This window comes from Pelophylax lessonae (assembly GCF_965119305.1).
Source record: "Pelophylax lessonae genome assembly, chromosome: 9".
NCBI classification, from domain to species: Eukaryota; Metazoa; Chordata; class Amphibia; order Anura; family Ranidae; genus Pelophylax; species Pelophylax lessonae.
This window is the reverse complement of record NC_138776.1, coordinates 180,645,950-180,662,693: the sequence shown is the minus strand read 5'-3', so window position 1 is coordinate 180,662,693 and position 16,744 is coordinate 180,645,950. Positions and strand designations below refer to the sequence as shown.

The 16,744-nt window shown below is 45.7% G+C and overlaps 1 protein-coding gene across 17 annotated transcripts in view; it reads left to right on the top strand.

Moving 5' to 3' along the window:
* Window positions 1-16,744, top strand: part of KCNMA1 (potassium calcium-activated channel subfamily M alpha 1) — a gene marked incomplete at its 3' end in the record, with an annotated part of 993,244 nt that overhangs the window by 360,145 nt on the left and 616,355 nt on the right. For all 17 annotated transcript variants that reach the window (XM_082268091.1, XM_082268088.1, XM_082268089.1 and 14 more), the window contains exon 3: window positions 4,823-4,884. In XM_082268091.1, the coding sequence (XP_082124217.1) occupies window positions 4,823-4,884 (62 nt within the window). The remainder of the gene's footprint in view (window positions 1-4,822; window positions 4,885-16,744) is intronic.

Here is a 16,744-nt window from a genome sequence, read left to right as displayed (position 1 = left end):
GTAATCCATAAAAAATAAAAGATGTAAGTAGATCAGCAGGCTAAAAGCATAAAATCCAACTCTTAAAAATCAATCCGATTCTTAAAATCTGTGTGTATCCGTTTCTAAAAAAAATTCAATCAATCTGACTTGTGACGGGTCCTCCCATAAAACAATCAGAGATCAGAAAACAATCAATTGTAGTAAAAACTTATATGATGCGAATCCTAAAACTCAATCCAGTAGTTCACAATTATAGTGTAAATCAACCTAAAATTCTCACAGTATCATTTAAGATGCCAAACGTGATAAAAGGACTAAAAAATATATAAATATAAATGTGAAAATATACTCATCAGTGCGTGATAATCATACATTCATAAAATATCCTTAATATGTAGATATAAAACACACAATCTTATAGATAAAATTAATAATGCAGTGTACAGTAGTCAAGGTGCATAAAAAAATCCAGTAGGTGATAAATAAATAAAATTCTCTGTGCAGTCAATCATCCATCTATATATAAATTATCATAGAGTCTTGTGCAATAAATAATCCTTGTGCAAAAGAAAAAAAATATATATAATAGGTGTGGTGATAGGATAAAGTTCATCCGTGCATAAATTAAAAGTGACAGTTAGTGATCCTATAGAAAAATCAAGTGGATATCCAGTGCTGTGATCCGGAGTGAGCTGTGAAAATCTATAGGCGCAGTGGCCGCTCCCCTTACTGCACCTTTAAAAGCGCTATGGGTTGGTCTTTGTCCCGGAGTGGGATGCTGGACTACTCCAATAGCGAAAGGTGTCCCGACCTCTACTTTTTGTCCCTAGGGATGGGTATGCTGGACTACTCCAGTAGCGAAAGGTCCCCCGACCTCCACTCTCTAGTTCACAGCTGAGGGTCTCGGATTGGCTCCAATAATACCAGTATTTTCCCAAAAAGGGAGAATGATGCCCAATCGTGAAGTATGCAAACACTTACTTTATTCTTTAAAATCAGGGAAATAAACTCACATTTCAGTAAAATATATCAGGCAGAAAACGATAAGTTGCCGCACTCTTGCGGTGTGATTCCTGGGTACTTCCGGTTACGGCCGTCAACCGGAAGTCAACGTCACCCAATGCCTCCCGACGCGTTGCGTCACAGATCACGTGACTTTTTCAAGGGCCACCAAACTCACAGGTTCCACGGCCAACCGATGGGGCTAGCTCCGCACCGAGCCTGGGTCAGATTGGACCTCCACAAGGTTGCCAAAATGGCAGAACCGCGACTAATTTTGGTATATCTCCGGATCGGTGACCGGTAGACAGCTCAGACAGGGTTCGCTAGGTAGCCCCACCGATTGGCTACAGAATGACACCCTAAGCTAGGTTCTAGCCCCGGGGTGTGATTTTTGGGGACACCGCCAGTACTTGCCCCCCAGCGTTCCGCGACTAACGGTTCTAAAAATACACCGACACCGTGAGGTGGTTGGGCCTAGTCTCACATGTCCCGTGCCAAGTTTGGGGTCTCCAGCACCTATGGTCACCCGGTGACAGCTCTGCAAAGAGACCGGGACCTAACCGCGAGCTCTCCCCGGAAAAATTTGGGTTTAACATTGAAGTCTATGGCGGGGGGAGGCCAGGTTCTCGTGGTCACTGCTCCGCGCCCTTTCATCCCAGAGACTCCAAATTTTTATCAGCCGTAAGGAAGGGTCTTGGCTACGATAATCTTTTGGTGTCTCCAGCACCTTTGGTTCGCCCGTGACAGCGCCACAAAGGGACCGGGAAAACCCAGAAACTCTACCCGGAGACACTCGGGATTTAACATTGAAGTCTATGGGGAAACTTGGTCCACTTTGGCACGTCGCTGCTCCGAGCACAAAGGTCCCCGTGACCCCAAATTTTTTCCAGATGTACCTGAGGGTCTTGGCTACCTACAATATTTTTTTCATAGCAGACGCGACCTATGGCTCGCCCGGGACAGCACCGCAAATGGACCGAACCCTAACCGCAAGCTCACTGCGAGGTGACCGAGTTTAACATTGAAGTCTATAGGGAAACTTTGTCCACTTTGACACGTCGCTGCTCCGAGCCCAAAGGTCCCAGAGACTCCAAATTTTTATCAGCCGTAGGGTGATAAATGTACAGCGGATTATATGTACATTCGGATTCTACTGCACTGTAATCCGATCCGTCCCGATAGATGTGCAGAGAGCGAGGCAGAATCTGACAATAGATTCTCTCCCCTCCTCTGCTCTCTATCTACCGTCGGGTAGTGCATCCGACAAACTTCGCATGTCCGTGTTGTCACCGCCAGCACAGCTGATCTGAGCAGTCAGCTGCAGTGACGTCAGTCCGTCGGATGCACTATCCGACGGGAGGCATTATCCGATTCGACACCAGTGTGTCAACCTTGTTGTGTTTTTTTAATTAAAGATTTCCTCAAGTTGAGAAGGGTTGCAAAGCTGTGAGTGGATTTGTGGGACCTTATAGATTGACGATTAAACCTCCTAGTCAATGAGCTACCTTACCTCCAGTCTGTGTATTTGCACATCTAGCAGACCCAGATCAACTACCACTTTTGCCCTAATTGTTAACAGAGCCATGTATCCCCCCACACAAAATCTAACTTCCAAAACCTCCCATGTATGGTAATATATATGTCAGGAGTAAACAAATCATTTTGCATACTGTGCAGCTGCAACAGGTCCCTCTGGGATTTAGGCATCGTTAAGGCCCTGTTCACACCTGGACAGTTTTTCAGCTCGTAAAATCTGGTCTCAAAACACCCAACATGCAAAATCTCATTAATTTCAATAGTCCCTGTTCACATATGAGCTTTTTGGCATCTAAAGCAAAACTCTTGAAGCTCAAAAAAGTACATGAGCTTCTTTTTTTGGCAGATTATAAGCGTTTTTGTTAGATGTCAATGCCTGCCTCCAAACACCTGCAAAAAACACCTGAAAAATGCCTGAAAAAACGCCCAAAAACTATACACTCAGATGTGAATGGAGCCGCATATAAAGGCCCTTTCACACTGATGATACGTTTGGATGTTTTTATTTACAGATGCCCCTTCTCTCCATAGGCAGTTTTTACGTAAATGTAAACTAACCTTTTAAACAGTTGCTCATTGCCTAACAGTCATGCAGTCTTTACTACATATCACTCTAATCATTGTCTACTTCACCCATTAAGTATTCAATTTGGAATTCAGTCACTTAATCTTACACTCTCACAAATCCCTCCCTATGTGTCAAATTATGCTTTCTCAAATACCATTTAATCATCTATACCTAAATGGTCAATAGGATCACTGGACGTACGACAAGCGTTTGTACAATTGTTTTCATCTTTTTCACTATGGCTTTTGTAGTGCACTATGAGGCTTAAGACCGATTTGGTTAATAGTAACTGAAAAGTTTAATTTCTGTCACACACCATTCACTTCTTCATGTGTCAGGGTCATTTATTACAAAGACTGCACTTTTGTCTCGTTTTGACATGGCTTTCTTGTGTTTAAGGGGGTTTTCTTTGGTGCAGCTGGACCATGCAACAAAAATGGCAGCTTATTTGAATTGAAGACCGGATAGAGCACACATGCATTCAGCAGTTGTTAGCCTCATGGGACAACTTGACTGTTCATTTTTCATGCAGGCTGCTGAAACCGGCCATCTAGTTAGTTTTTCACTGACAAGAGTCATTGGTCCAAAATAAATCCCCAGAGGAGGAAAGGGAAAGTTGGGATATCCAAACTAATTGGTGCCTTAGTCCATCCCGTTTTCAAAGCTTTTTCTAACCCAGGCTGAGCTGCTCAGGTCTGCATGATTGCCTGCTCTCTCCTCCAAATGTGTTGCAGGATTCATGATCACTGGCTTGCAGTGAAACTGAGTTTGAGGTTTATTCAAAAATGTAAAAAATTTAAGCGCCAGTCACTTAGCCGTCAATACAAAAGACAAGGATAAAAAATGTATTTTACAAAGCAAACAAAAAGCGTATTTGTCACTGGAAATATGTTATTTTACTTATTTAACTCTTTTATTTAGACAGTTATACATAACCTTTTATTTTCCCGAGACAAGAAGTGATCAGCACGTTCACCCTGATAAAATCATATACCCTGTCAAATCTAGCGATTTGGGATCACGGTCAGAAATGCCGCAATTCCAAATTGTACATTAATGCTGGCAAAACACAGCACACGTGTTCGGGTGCCATTAATTTTCAATCGCACCTAAATATGGTGTGGTTTTGCTGCACAATAAATTAAGCTGCAATCGCGGCAAACCTTTTCGTCCAAAAGAAACTCCTGTTCCTTTTTGGGCAACAAGTTTTGCGGGATGTGGTCTTGCCATAACTGCAGCGCTATTTATTGCACGGCAAAACTGCACCGCGTTTAGTTGCCATTGAAAATGGTGCTGGAACATGCGTGCTGTCTTTTGCCAGCATTGCAGTGCGATTTGGCAAAACTGCCCATGATCTCAAATCGCTAGATGTAAACAGGGATTTAGGCTTGTGTTGGTATGCAAAACCCCTCTGATGCAAAGAAAGAAAAAAAAAAAAAAAAAAAGACTGTGGACACAAGCCCCGAACTCTGATGAAACAATCACTTTGACTGCTACACAGTGCACACTTGGTCTCTAAAAAAAAAAAAACCTCCTTCTCCAGAGGCTGTCGTAGCCTCATTCAACCTCATATGGTGGGACTGTCCAAGTGTTTCATCATTTTTGTCCTAAATTTTGAGATTGCTATATGCAAAATCCTATTATTCCTACTCCTAGATGACAATACTCAAAATATCACTGCCATAAACTGTATTGTAAAGTGTAAATTACACTGTATTGTTTTTTTGTCTGCAGGTAGTGACGGTCTTCGCTCTGAGCATTGGAGCCCTAGTAATATACTTCATTGATTCGTCCAAGTGAGTACACTTATGTGTTTTAAGAAATGTCCATACAACATCTGGTGATTGATAATGTTTACATTGCTGCTATATGTGTATGCCTGAGAAAAATCTGTAATGCATAATCCATACCCAGAATTTTTCCTAATGTCATATTATTATATTGCATATGTTTAAAAAAAGATCAAGGCATTAAACAATGTGTAGTTATCTTCTATTCACTCAACTCCTATGTATAGGGCAGGGTAAAAGCAATAACCTATAAATCGCGACTGCCCTTTCCCTATTTAGCAATACCCAACAATAGAATACAAAATGGAACTTCCTGAAATTTGTGCAAAATACAAAAAAACTTCATTAGTCCAAATCGTGAAGTGTCCCAAAAAACAATATGCAAATATTACAAATACCATCCAAAAAAGGAAATCCTTGCATGAAAAAAATCATAAAATGTCCAGTGCTATAATTTCATATATTAAAAAGTCCTGTGCAATCAAAATCGTATATTAAAGTGTCCAGTAGGGTCGAAACAACTAATCGATTATGAAAACAGTTGTCAACAACTTTCATAATCAGTTGGTCACCCGATTAGTTGGCCTGCATACAGAATGCATTGTTTGTTTACATATCAGGAAATACAGTTAAGATACACACATACAGCTCAGTACACCGTCCATACATGTCAGAAGACACAGTACAACACAAATACAGCTCAGTACACCATCCTTACATGTCAGTAAGTGCTTGAGAACATGACTGTATGAGGAGCAATGCATTATGGGACATGTAGTCCTAGGTTGGAAGTGAGTGGTTCTAAAGGCAGAAGTTTCTTTTTAACTTACTGTAGGGGCACGCTATACTTTACTTTGCAGGTTGCTGTTAGGGCACTCTGAAGGCAGGAGGAGCCAGAAGCGTGAAGCTGATAGACTGGAGGTAATAGAAGGCATTACAATTACATTTAAAGTAAACTTTTACCAGTATTGTGCATTATATTTAAAATGATCATATCCAAGAAAAAAAAAAAAAAAAGTCTCAGCTTTTAGTACTACTTCAATATAAAAGATTTATATCTCCCTTCCTCCCTTCATATAGCTTAATTTCTGATTAAAATGGTAAAATGCCCATATGTCCTACTTCTGGGTGTATTTATTATTATATATGAAATAAGTAATATATATTATTACTTTCACTGTTTCACAGTATAAATGAACCCCTTATAGTAGCGATTATCTGCTCTCTTTGTACTATAAAGGGCTAATTTTAGTTTTCCCCCCTCGTCTTTGAGGACAGCCACCTCTGAGAGACCTTGGCTCCTCCCTTCTCAGGAAACACCGCCTCAACCATGTAGATTTAAACACCATGTCAGCCGGTGCCCTTCACTTCTGGTGTTTCCTCCGGTGGGAAGACATATGCCAGGAACCAGGGCTTAAACAGCTGAGGGAGGCTGAAGCTGTGTTTCCTGTCAGGGGGAGGCTAAGGTCTCTCCCCATGCGCAGCTAAGGGTCTGGGTAGGGAGCCCGGATTACTTATTGGGCTGCCTGGCAACACCCTATCTTCTCCTCGGGGGGGGGGGGGGGCCAGAGGCTGCTTGGTCCACTCTTCGTTGCTTGGGTATCGCTGCGGAGGTGCTGCCGGTCCTCCCGCATCTTGCAGCCAACAGTGGAGCTTCTGACTGGACCAGGCGGCAGGACATGTCACTTCCAGGGGAGGCAAGCACTCCCGCGGCTTCTGGTTCCAGCCTCTGGGGATTTGAAGAGCAGGTTGGACGATAGGCTGGTGCAAGTCAAACGCTGGGGGACAGCTAGAGGCACAGCAGGCTTGAGACCACTCCTGAAGATGTAAGAAGCACAGGCCAAAGGAACTGCTCCAAGTGAAGCCAGGACCAGCCTTTCCAAGGTAAGGAGAACCCCTGGGGTGATTTTCCCTTACTTTCCCCCCCACTAGCTCCATGGTGTAGTTCTCCCCTTTGTGATCTGGAGGGGGTGATCTTTGGTGGTGGTTCTGGGACCTGGTGATGGTCGGTCCTAGGTACTCTCCTGGGGGGGCATGCTGTGCTTGCATGTGCTGGGGGGCCCAGTATTAGTACTTAGTCTTTGTCCAATTCTTTTGTGTTACAGGGTAAGGCCTCAGACAAGTCTAAATTGCCACATAGCTCCAAGAAAAGATGCCCATCATGCAAGGCTACTATGGGGGAATCCTGGACCAAGGCGCTTTGTAAAGAGTGTGTTGAGGGTCTGGTTAGGAAGTTAGCAGTGTACTAATCTGACTGCATCAGTCAAGGAGCTTTCCAGCACCTTTCAATCGTATAAAGATTTATTTTCAAATTTACAGTTTCCTCATTTCCCCCCCCCCCCTCCCTCTGCCAGCACAGCAGGAGATTGCTCCACCCACACCAGTGGTACCCTCCACCAGTGCAGGAACACCGGAGACACCAAAAAAAAAAAGGTTGAAGAGCATGATAATACACCTTCAGGTTCCCAGGTGGAGTCAGAGCGAGAAGGTTTGGATGGTGAATCAACTAGAGCTTCTAGGTACAAATTAACCCTGGAAGAGGTGGAGGATATTTTGGGATTTATCCACACCACTTTGGGAATCCAGGAAGAGAAGAATACAATCTCTTCATGACCAGATGTACCAGGGCCTGGGCAAACCAAAAAGGAGGGTCTTTCCGGTGCATGATGTCCTGGTGGAAGCTGTCAAAAAGGAATGGGCGGATCCTGAGAGAGCCTTTCTTTTCTAGGGCCCTGAAATGGAGATTTCCCTTTTCTGAGGATGATGCGTCAGTATGGAACAAATCACCGCAATTGGTTTGCGGCCTTCTTTCAGGTCTCGAGGCGGACAGACCTAGCCTTTGAGGATATGGGCGCTCTCTCTGATCCCATGGGATTCTTTGTTGGGGAATATTAAACCCGCCATGGCTATGACAGTGGTTGCCAGTAATCTGGAGTACTGGCTAACCCAGATACAGGCACTTATTCAGGCTGGTACCTCGAAGGAGACAATTCTGTCTTCCTTTCCTATGCTTCTGCCGGGCGTGGCTTAAATTGAGGACACGCAGCTGAATCTGTATGCATGTCCACTAGATTTTCAGCCCTGGCCAATTCAGCAAGGAGGGGTCTTTGGCTTAAGACTTGGCAGGGTAATAGCGGGTCCAAGGCTAAACGTAGTGGGATTCCTCTTCCAGGTGACCACCTGTTCGGGCCAGGCTTTGAAACTGCCCTGGATTGGACGGCGGACAGGAAAAAATCCTTTGTTGTCAAGCGTGGACGCAATGAACAATCTAAAAAGAGGTCTTAAACTCAGAAAAAGTTTTCTGCTCTGAGGACCAAAGGAAAGAAGAAATCTTGGGGCCAAAGGGGCAGAAGCTGAGGGGGAGCAATTTTTTTGCCCTCCCGAACAGCCCAAGAAAACTCAATGGTGGGCTGACCAGAGTGGGAAGCGGTCACCTCCAGTTAGTTAATTTTGGGGGTCCTAAGGAGGGGTTATCATTTGGAGTTTTCAAGCCGCCCTCTGTGCAGGATGTTCATCACCGAATTACCAAAATGCACTGAAAAGGCGTCAGCCTTACTTTCTTCCCTGGAAGAGCTGGTGGAGCAGAGGGACCTAAAACCTTTATACACCTCGGTAGCTTACAAAAGATTTGGGGTGTAGGAGGGGCTCGAACCTGTCTCAGGGACTCTCATGGGTACCGTCATTTTCCAGAGTCATCAGTACGGATGCAAGTGACTCAGGTTGGGAAGCACACTTGGACTACCGACTTTTGCAAGGGTCCTGGAAGAGCGAAGATTCAAGGCAATCTTCAAACTGAAGAGAACGGAAATCAATCAAGCTGGCTCTCAGAGCCTTCCAGACAGAACTACAGGGGCACAATGTGCAGGTCTGCTCGGACAACTCTGCAGCAGTTGCTTATGTCAGTCGGCAATGAGGGACAAAGAGCAAGCCTCTGTGGGCTCTGGCAGAAGGAATTCTTAAGTGGACTGAAGCCCAGGTGCTCTCCCTTTCTGTGGTTCACCTAAAGGGAGAATTGAACCAATTGGCCGACTTCCTTAGCAGAAAAACCTTAAAGCAGGGGTCTTCAAACTATGGCCCTCTGGTTGTTCAGGAACTACAATTTCCATCATGCCTAGTCATGTCCGTGAATGTCAGAGTTTTACAATGCCTCATGGGATGTGTAGTTCCAAAACCGCTGGAGACCCTCTATCAGGATGTCTTCAGGTTGATCACTCAGAGATGGGGGGTGCCATCTGTGGATCTGTTTACCTCTCGGCAGAATACAAAAACGTGGCTCTTCTTCTCCCTTAACAGATGGGACAGGGTGCTTGGAGTGGATGCGCTCGCTTAGAGCTGGCATTTCCCCAGATGCTATGCCTTCCCACTGCCTGTACTAATACCAGCGGTCCTGAGGAAGTTTCAGAAGGAAGACACTACCCTGATCCTCATTGCGCCACATTGGCCCAGGAGACCATAGTTTTCAGTCCTGAAGGGTCTGGCCATGGAACCCCCCTGGATTCTTCTAGTTTGGGAGGACCTTCTTTTTCAGGGTCCAGTTTCCTGTCCCCAGGTCGAGCGCCTGGCTTCTGAGGAAGAGTTGCTGAAAAGCAAGAGGTTTTCGGATCACGTTGTGGCGACCCTGCTTAGTAGCAGGAAAAAGAAAACATGGGCCATTTACCTTAAGACCTGGAAGCGTTTTAACAGCTGGTGCGCAGGGAGCTCCTTGGATGTGGGCAGCCCAGTGGCAGTGTTGGAATTTCTGCAAAGTGGGACAGATAAAGGTTTAGCTGCCAGCACCCTAAAGAGTCAAGTCTAGGCAATCAGTGTCTTTTTAAGAGTAATCCTTAGCTAAAAACCTTTTGGGTGATTCGATTCTTTAGGGCAGGGGTCTCCAAACTATGGCCCGCCAGTTGTTCAGGTACTACAATTCCCAACATGCTTAGTCATATCTGTGAATGTCAGAGTTTTAGAATGCCTCATGGGATGTGTAGTCCTGGAACAGCTGGAGGGCCGTAGTGTGAAGATCCCTGCTTTAGGGCCTTCAACAGGCAGAGAGCAGTGAGCACCCCCCCCTTTTCCTATGTGGGATCTATCCGTAGTTCTACAGGCTCACTTAGGAGAGCTGTTTGAACCTATTCTTGTGCGGTGAGTGAACAGGAGAGTAACTATCATAAGTTAAATGTTAGAAGGTGTGTCCTTCAGTACATGGATCGTACAAAGGAATTTAGGAAGTCTGATTCTATTTTCTGGCTCTAGTAAGGGTTCTAAAGCCTCTAAGCATTCTTTAGCCAGATGGCTTAGGTTAGCCATTAGCCAGGCCTATGATTCAAGTGGGAAGGAAGTCCCGGGGGTAGCAGGGCACATTCCACTAGGGCTGAAGCGACTTCTCAGGTGGAGAGAGCGGGAGAGAGCGGGTGCTACCCCAGAGCAGATCTGTCAGGCAGCAACCTTGTCCAGTTTTTTTAAACTTCACCAAGCACCTGTTGTCTGCTAAAGATCAGGCTTTTGGGTGCAAAGTCCTTCAGGCGGTGGTCCCACCCTAGCAATAAGTACTCGCTTATCCTCTCAGAGGTGGCTGTCCTGAAAGACGAGGGGGGAAAAACATAGTTACTCCTCCCGGTAACGTCTTTTCCAGGAGTCTTTCAAGTTTTGGAGATAAGCTGGTCAGAAGAATGGAGATTAGTATATGTCTCCCCAGCTGGCCGGATGTACTCTTGTAGAACTGAAGGGCACCGACTGACAGGGGGTTTAAATCTACATGGTTGAGGCGGTGTTTCCTGAGAAGGGAGGCACCAAGGTCTCTCAGAGGTGGCTGTCCTGAAAGACTCCTGGAAAAGACGTTACCGGTAAGAGTAACCCTTTTTTTCCTACCCCCGTTATGACTGGTGATACAAAAAAGCATGCTGCTGCTACTAAACATCTTAGGCCTGTTTCACACCTATGGGTTTTTTGGTACTTTTTGCAGAAATGCACTACAGTTCATTTAACATGGTTTCCTATGGGACACATTCACATCTATGCTTTTTTATCTACAGCAAAAGGGTCAAGGACTTTTTCAATGTAAAACTGTGTTTTTTTTCAATAGACTTCAATGAAGAAGTTGCAGAAAAACAAGTAGTGCGTTTTTGCTGTGATTGGTGTTTTCTATTCTGCCCAACAACAAATTGGCCAAAAAAAAAAAAAGCAAAACCCAAATCTTAGCAAAATCATGTGTGCAAAAAGCACTGCAGAAACGGATCAAAAGCAAACTGCAAAGGTGTGAACTAAGCCTTTATGCTGGCAATAAACATATAAATTTTTTCGGACAAGAATATTTATACGATAAATCTTTGTATATTCGCTAAATGAAAGAATTTAGTTTGAAAATTTCACTTGCTTTTAATATTCAGTTTTAAAATGAATGTATTGCTGAGCGAAAACTATATACACTGTGTGAAAGTTCCTTTGACCAAGAAGTTTTCTTTTCTGCTCTTTCAAATTTTCCTGTCACTGTGGTCAAAAACGAATGTCAATTTGACCCCACTAACGATTAAAAAAAAAAAATCAAACAAACGTTCCTAAAATGAAACTTTTTTTGAAGCAATACATTGTATTTGTATGGCCAGCATAAGTGACAACAGGCGCAGGGAGCTGTTATCTAGCCACCTGCCTATGACCAGGGAGTCTGCCATACATAATATATTACAGTTCTGTCTGAAAATCAGCCAAACAGTCTTTATTTTTTTTTTTCTTTAAATAAAAAAATGTCTGATATTTACCAGATTCAACCTCAAATAGCATATACAGTATGTCTCTTCTGTCTAGGTGGATTAGAGTTTTTGCTCCCTAATCATATAGTTGGTTATTTAGATTAAATACTGCAAATAGATATTTAGGAATAATTTGGCTTTTTTTTTTTTAATTTACATATTAACTAAATTATACACCACACTTTTTGTAATATCCATTGACGGTACAGAGAAAGTCCTGTTGCCCCATTCTATCTAAATTTTTCCTACAGTATATGGTTGATCTTGCTTGGTCCTGACTTCCCTCTGTGAACTGACCACGTTTATCATGGCTTGCTGAGCCATGAAAGCATGGTCAGTTTACTTCCATCATAACTGCTCTCCCTGTGCATCTCTGCATCCCCCTCTCCCTTTGCCTCCCCCTCCCCCTCCCTTTCCCTTTCAGTTCTATAGTCAGAAGTGAGAACACAATCTCCTCCACTCCCCACTCCTCCCCTCTCCTCTCCTCTCCTCCCCGCCCCTTTCCTCTCCTCTCCTCTCCCGCCCCTTCCCTTTCCTCTCCTCTCCTGCCCCTTCCCTTTCCTCTCCTCTCCTCTCCCGCCCCTTCCCTTTCCTCGCCTCTCCTTCCTGTCCCTTCTCTTTCTTTTCCTCTCCTTCCCGCCCCTTCCCTTTCCTCTCCTCTCCTCCCCGTCCCTTCCCTTTACTCTCCTCTCCTCTCCCGCCCCTTCCCTTTACTCTCCTCTCCCGCCCCTTCCCTTTCCTCTCCTCTCCTTCCTGTCCCTTCTCTTTCTTTTCCTCTCCTTCCCGCCCCTTCCCTTTCCTCTCCTCTCCTCCCCGTCCCTTCCTTTTACTCTCCTCCCTTTCCTCCCCTTTTCTCTCCTCCTTGCCCCTCCTCTCTTCTCTACTCCTTTCCCTCTTCTCTCCTTCCTGCCCCTTAACTTTTTGATGATAGTCAAATTTTATAAGAGGCACCTGCATACATTATTTTATTTTGTAAATTGTTTAACAATACCCCTTTCTATTTTGTCATATGCCAATAAATGTACACATAAGAAAAGGTGAAAAAACTGCGCTATAGATAATCAGCATAGAAGTTTATTCATTTATGTAAGTTTGCACTATATTGAATATCAGCACACTAGAGTATTTATTCATTTATGCACTTAAGGTCCTACTAGAAACATTTTTTCACACCATTCTGTAAGGAAACCTATTTTTGCGCTGTGTACTACCTCTCAATCAATAAATGTACACAAATGTAAAACATGTTTTTACTTTTTTCTGTTTTTTTCAGTTTTTTTAAAGTCTATCTGTGGTCACAATTTAAAATCATATATTCGTTTCCACATCATATTTTAATTAATTCTAGCCTACTCCTATGATCTTGAACAATCTTTTGTATCGCTTTCTAAACTTACTCTGTGGAGATCCCAATACATTTACGTGAATTCTATGATATGTATTAATTATGTCCTGTGAACAGTTACTGCTGTACAGGTCATAGAATACACAGAATCTGCCTTCTGAACAGGCTGCTTGTGATCACGATAGGGGATGTTTACTAAAACTGGTGCACATAGAATCTGGTGTAGCTGTGCATAGTAACAGCTTCTAGACTGTATTCTAGATTGTATTGTCAAAGCCTAATTGGACAAGCTGAAAGGAGTTGTAAAGTCAGAAGATTTATTATCCTAATGCATTCTATGCATTAGGATAAAAAGCCTTCTGTGTGCAGCAGCCTCCACAGCACCCCGTAATACTTACCTGAGCCCCATCTCTATCCAGCAATGTCCATGAGTCACTCGGCGTCCTTTTCTCCACCTGGACTCTCCCTCCCGATTGGCTGAGACACAGCTGCGGCACCATTGGCTACTGCGGCTGTCAATAAAAGTCAGTTAGCCAATCAGGAGAGCGAGGGGTGGGGCCGAACTGCAGCTCCATGTCTGAATGGACATAGTAAGCTACTTGCTGTGGGGGCACTCGATGGGAGGGAGAGGCTAGGAGCAGCAAAGCGGGACCCGAGAAGGGGAGGATCCAGGCTGCCCTGTGCAAAACCAACTGCACAAAGGGGGAAAATATAAAATGTTTTTTATTTAAAAGAAAAAAAAAAGACTTTACAATAACTTCAAGTTAGAAGCTGATTGGCTACTATTCACAGCTGCACCAGATTCTGTATGCACAATTTTTTGGAAATCTCCCTCTATGTTAGAGCTAATATAGTTTTCATTGATCAGGAACCACCATGCCTGCTTCCTGATTATCAAATAGGGACCTTTTCTGTCACTGCTGACAGCCAGGATTGAGTGCCAGCAGTCATGTAGAGTGCCATCTGCTTGCGCTCAAAGGGGAAAAGGAGGAACTTTTATCTAAAGTGTTACTAAACCCACAACAGTGTATGTGCAAAAAGCATGCCTCACTGTGGAACCTAATGGTTTAATCCTCCACATTCTGTAATGTAAAAGGTTTTTCTCTTACGTCCTCCGACAGTCGCCGCCTCTTCATATTCGTCACATATGGGGTATTAGACTTTGCTCCGAAGGAGTAGCTAGGCAACAGAATATGTTAACAATAAAGCTTTAACATATCCCACCCTCAAGGGGTGGTCCCCTCAGTCAATACCCTCCTACTTCCTGCAACCATATCTCAGTTTTAATGTCTAGCTTGTCAGGAGTGGCTGGCTCTCTCTGTGCTGGGACTTTTTGTCCCAGACTCTTTCTTCTTTTTGATATTTTGTTTGAGTTTTCTCTCTACCTTTACTTAGCTGTTATTTTTGTCAGCATTAGTTAGTTCTTCGGACGAAGAGGATCATGCGGACTGGGTCTCGGGCTGATCCCCCTGGTCGCAGGTCGTGGGTCAGTGGCTTCCCAGTCTGCCATCGAGCGTTCAGCCAGGTAACGCTCCTGGCACGGTGAACGACCCATCCCTGTTCGGTGCAGGGATGATTGGTGAGGTGGCTACCTCACCGGACGCTGTGCGGTTTCTGAACCGCCATTGTGTGCGTCTTGAATTGCGACTCTCCCTGCCTCATGTGCAGCGGCTTGTTCGCCTGTGCGGGTTCCCCACGCCATGTGAGGTAAGTGTATCTATGTGGGGACCTGTCTGTCTGGGGGGGGTCTCAGTCTGGGACTGTGTAACCTGCCTTTAATCACACTGCTTGTCTCCCTATATCTCGGCTGCATGCTGTGGGCTGCAAGGGGGGGGAGCTGTATGACACTGAGTATGTCAGGCTGGGCAGTGTGAGGAGCTGTGTGCTGTGGGGCATGTTTTTAATGGCATGTTGGGGCATATACAGCGATCGCTGCGGCGATCTAACATGTATCCATATAATGGGATAATATTGTGTGTGATTTTATGCACTGTGGAGCGGCGATTTCGGCGCCAAACGACGCCATTTTACCGGCGCCCGCTCCGGCCGCATGGTTTACATGCACGGCGGCCATTTTCTTGTAGCCTCCATAGGCTTACATAGAGCGCCCTGGCAGCATCACTTCCTCTCTCCTGGAAGCACCGATCGAGGCAGCAGCAGCAGCGGAGTCTCCTCAGGTTTTATCCTTCTATTCCTGTGTTCCATTGCCTGTATTCAGTCTGTATATTCCCTGTGGGGGTCTCATTGTGCCTGAGTGTGGTGCGGTGGGCTGCGCTTGCCGCGCTTGCTGTAAGGGGGCAGTTAACCCTTAGTTGTCTGGCATACAGGGGCAATGGATTCTCAGGAGGGCAAGTTTCCCACAGTATTGGTGGAAAGCCAGGGGACCGCTGTTTCCCCCCCAGGGGGGGATTTGGCCACTATTGTGGCTGGCCTTGCTGCACAGGTGCAAATGCTGGTGGCTGCCCAATCTACTAAACGGCCCAGAGTTGCTCTGTCCTCTGATTCTGAGGGTGAAGGTGATGGGGCTGTTCTGGCGGGGACCCCCCTATCGGGGTCCCGCTCCTCTCTTGATCTAGTGGGGTCTGAGGTAGAGGCTGAAGTTGAGGGGGTTGATAATTCTCCCCCTGGCTCGCCTGAAGAGCTTGCAATCATGGATGAGTTGATTGCTTCCATTAAGCAGACGCTACGTTTGCAGGACGAGGTGTGTCCCCCAGCTGCCTTGGCGGCTTATGGGACGCAGAGAAAACGCAGGACGCCGCAGGTTTTTCCCTGCAATGCTGATTTTCAGCGCGCTGTTAAGGACCAATGGCGCGATTTGCGCAAGCCTTTTGCGGTACCAAGTAAATTTAAGCTGCGTTATCCTTTCTCGCCTGCCACTGATGAACGGTGGTGTGTGCCTCCGCCAGTGGATCATGCTATTGCGGTTTTGAACAAAGCCACTGCGATCCCTGCAGAGGGATCCCCTGTTTTCCGTGATGCCACGGATAGGAGACTGGAGTCTCTTGCCCGTCATACTTATTCTGTTACGGGTTCTATGCTTAAGGCTCTGTTTGCTTCTCTCATGGCGGCCCAGGCGATCGCAAGTTGGACGCAGATGCTTAGGCGCGTCCTAGTGGCCGATTCGGCCTCGGCGGCGACCCTGGATATGGTGGATCAGATCCACCAGGGTGTCATGTATCTGTGTGATGCGGACCTGGACCTGATTCCGTTGGCCGCGCGTGTGCACAGCGTGGCGGTGTTGTCTCGCCGCCTGGTTTGGTTGAAATGTTGGTCGGTGGACCAATCTTCACGTAAAACCTTAGCCAATCTGCCTTATGATGGGTCTCGCCTTTTTGGGGAGCCCCTGGATGTGTTGATTAAGGGGATTACCGGGGGTAAGAGCACTCTCTTGCCCCATTTCCCCAAGGCTAAGGGGGCTTCTGGGAAGAAGCATGCTCATTTTCGGCCCCCTCAGGGGTCCTTTCGTGCCTTTCGGCCGCACTACAAGGGCAAACCGTTCAAGGGCCAGGGTTCTCAGAAGAAACCCTGGTCTGGAAAACAGAAGTCCGGCCAATCCGGACCTGTGGCCCATAACAGTTCGGCCTGAAGGGGCGCCCTCACCCAGTTTTGGGGTGGGGGGACGCTTGCTCGGTTTTCTTCAGCCCTGGTTGGCCCGTGTGCGGGACAGATGGGTTCTGGAAATCGTTCGATCTGGTTACAAGATCGAGTTTCTCTCTCGGCCAGAGAGCAGATTTTTTCCCTCAAATCTACAACTGTCTCCAGAGCGCCTGCGGGATTTGCACCTGGCGGTGCG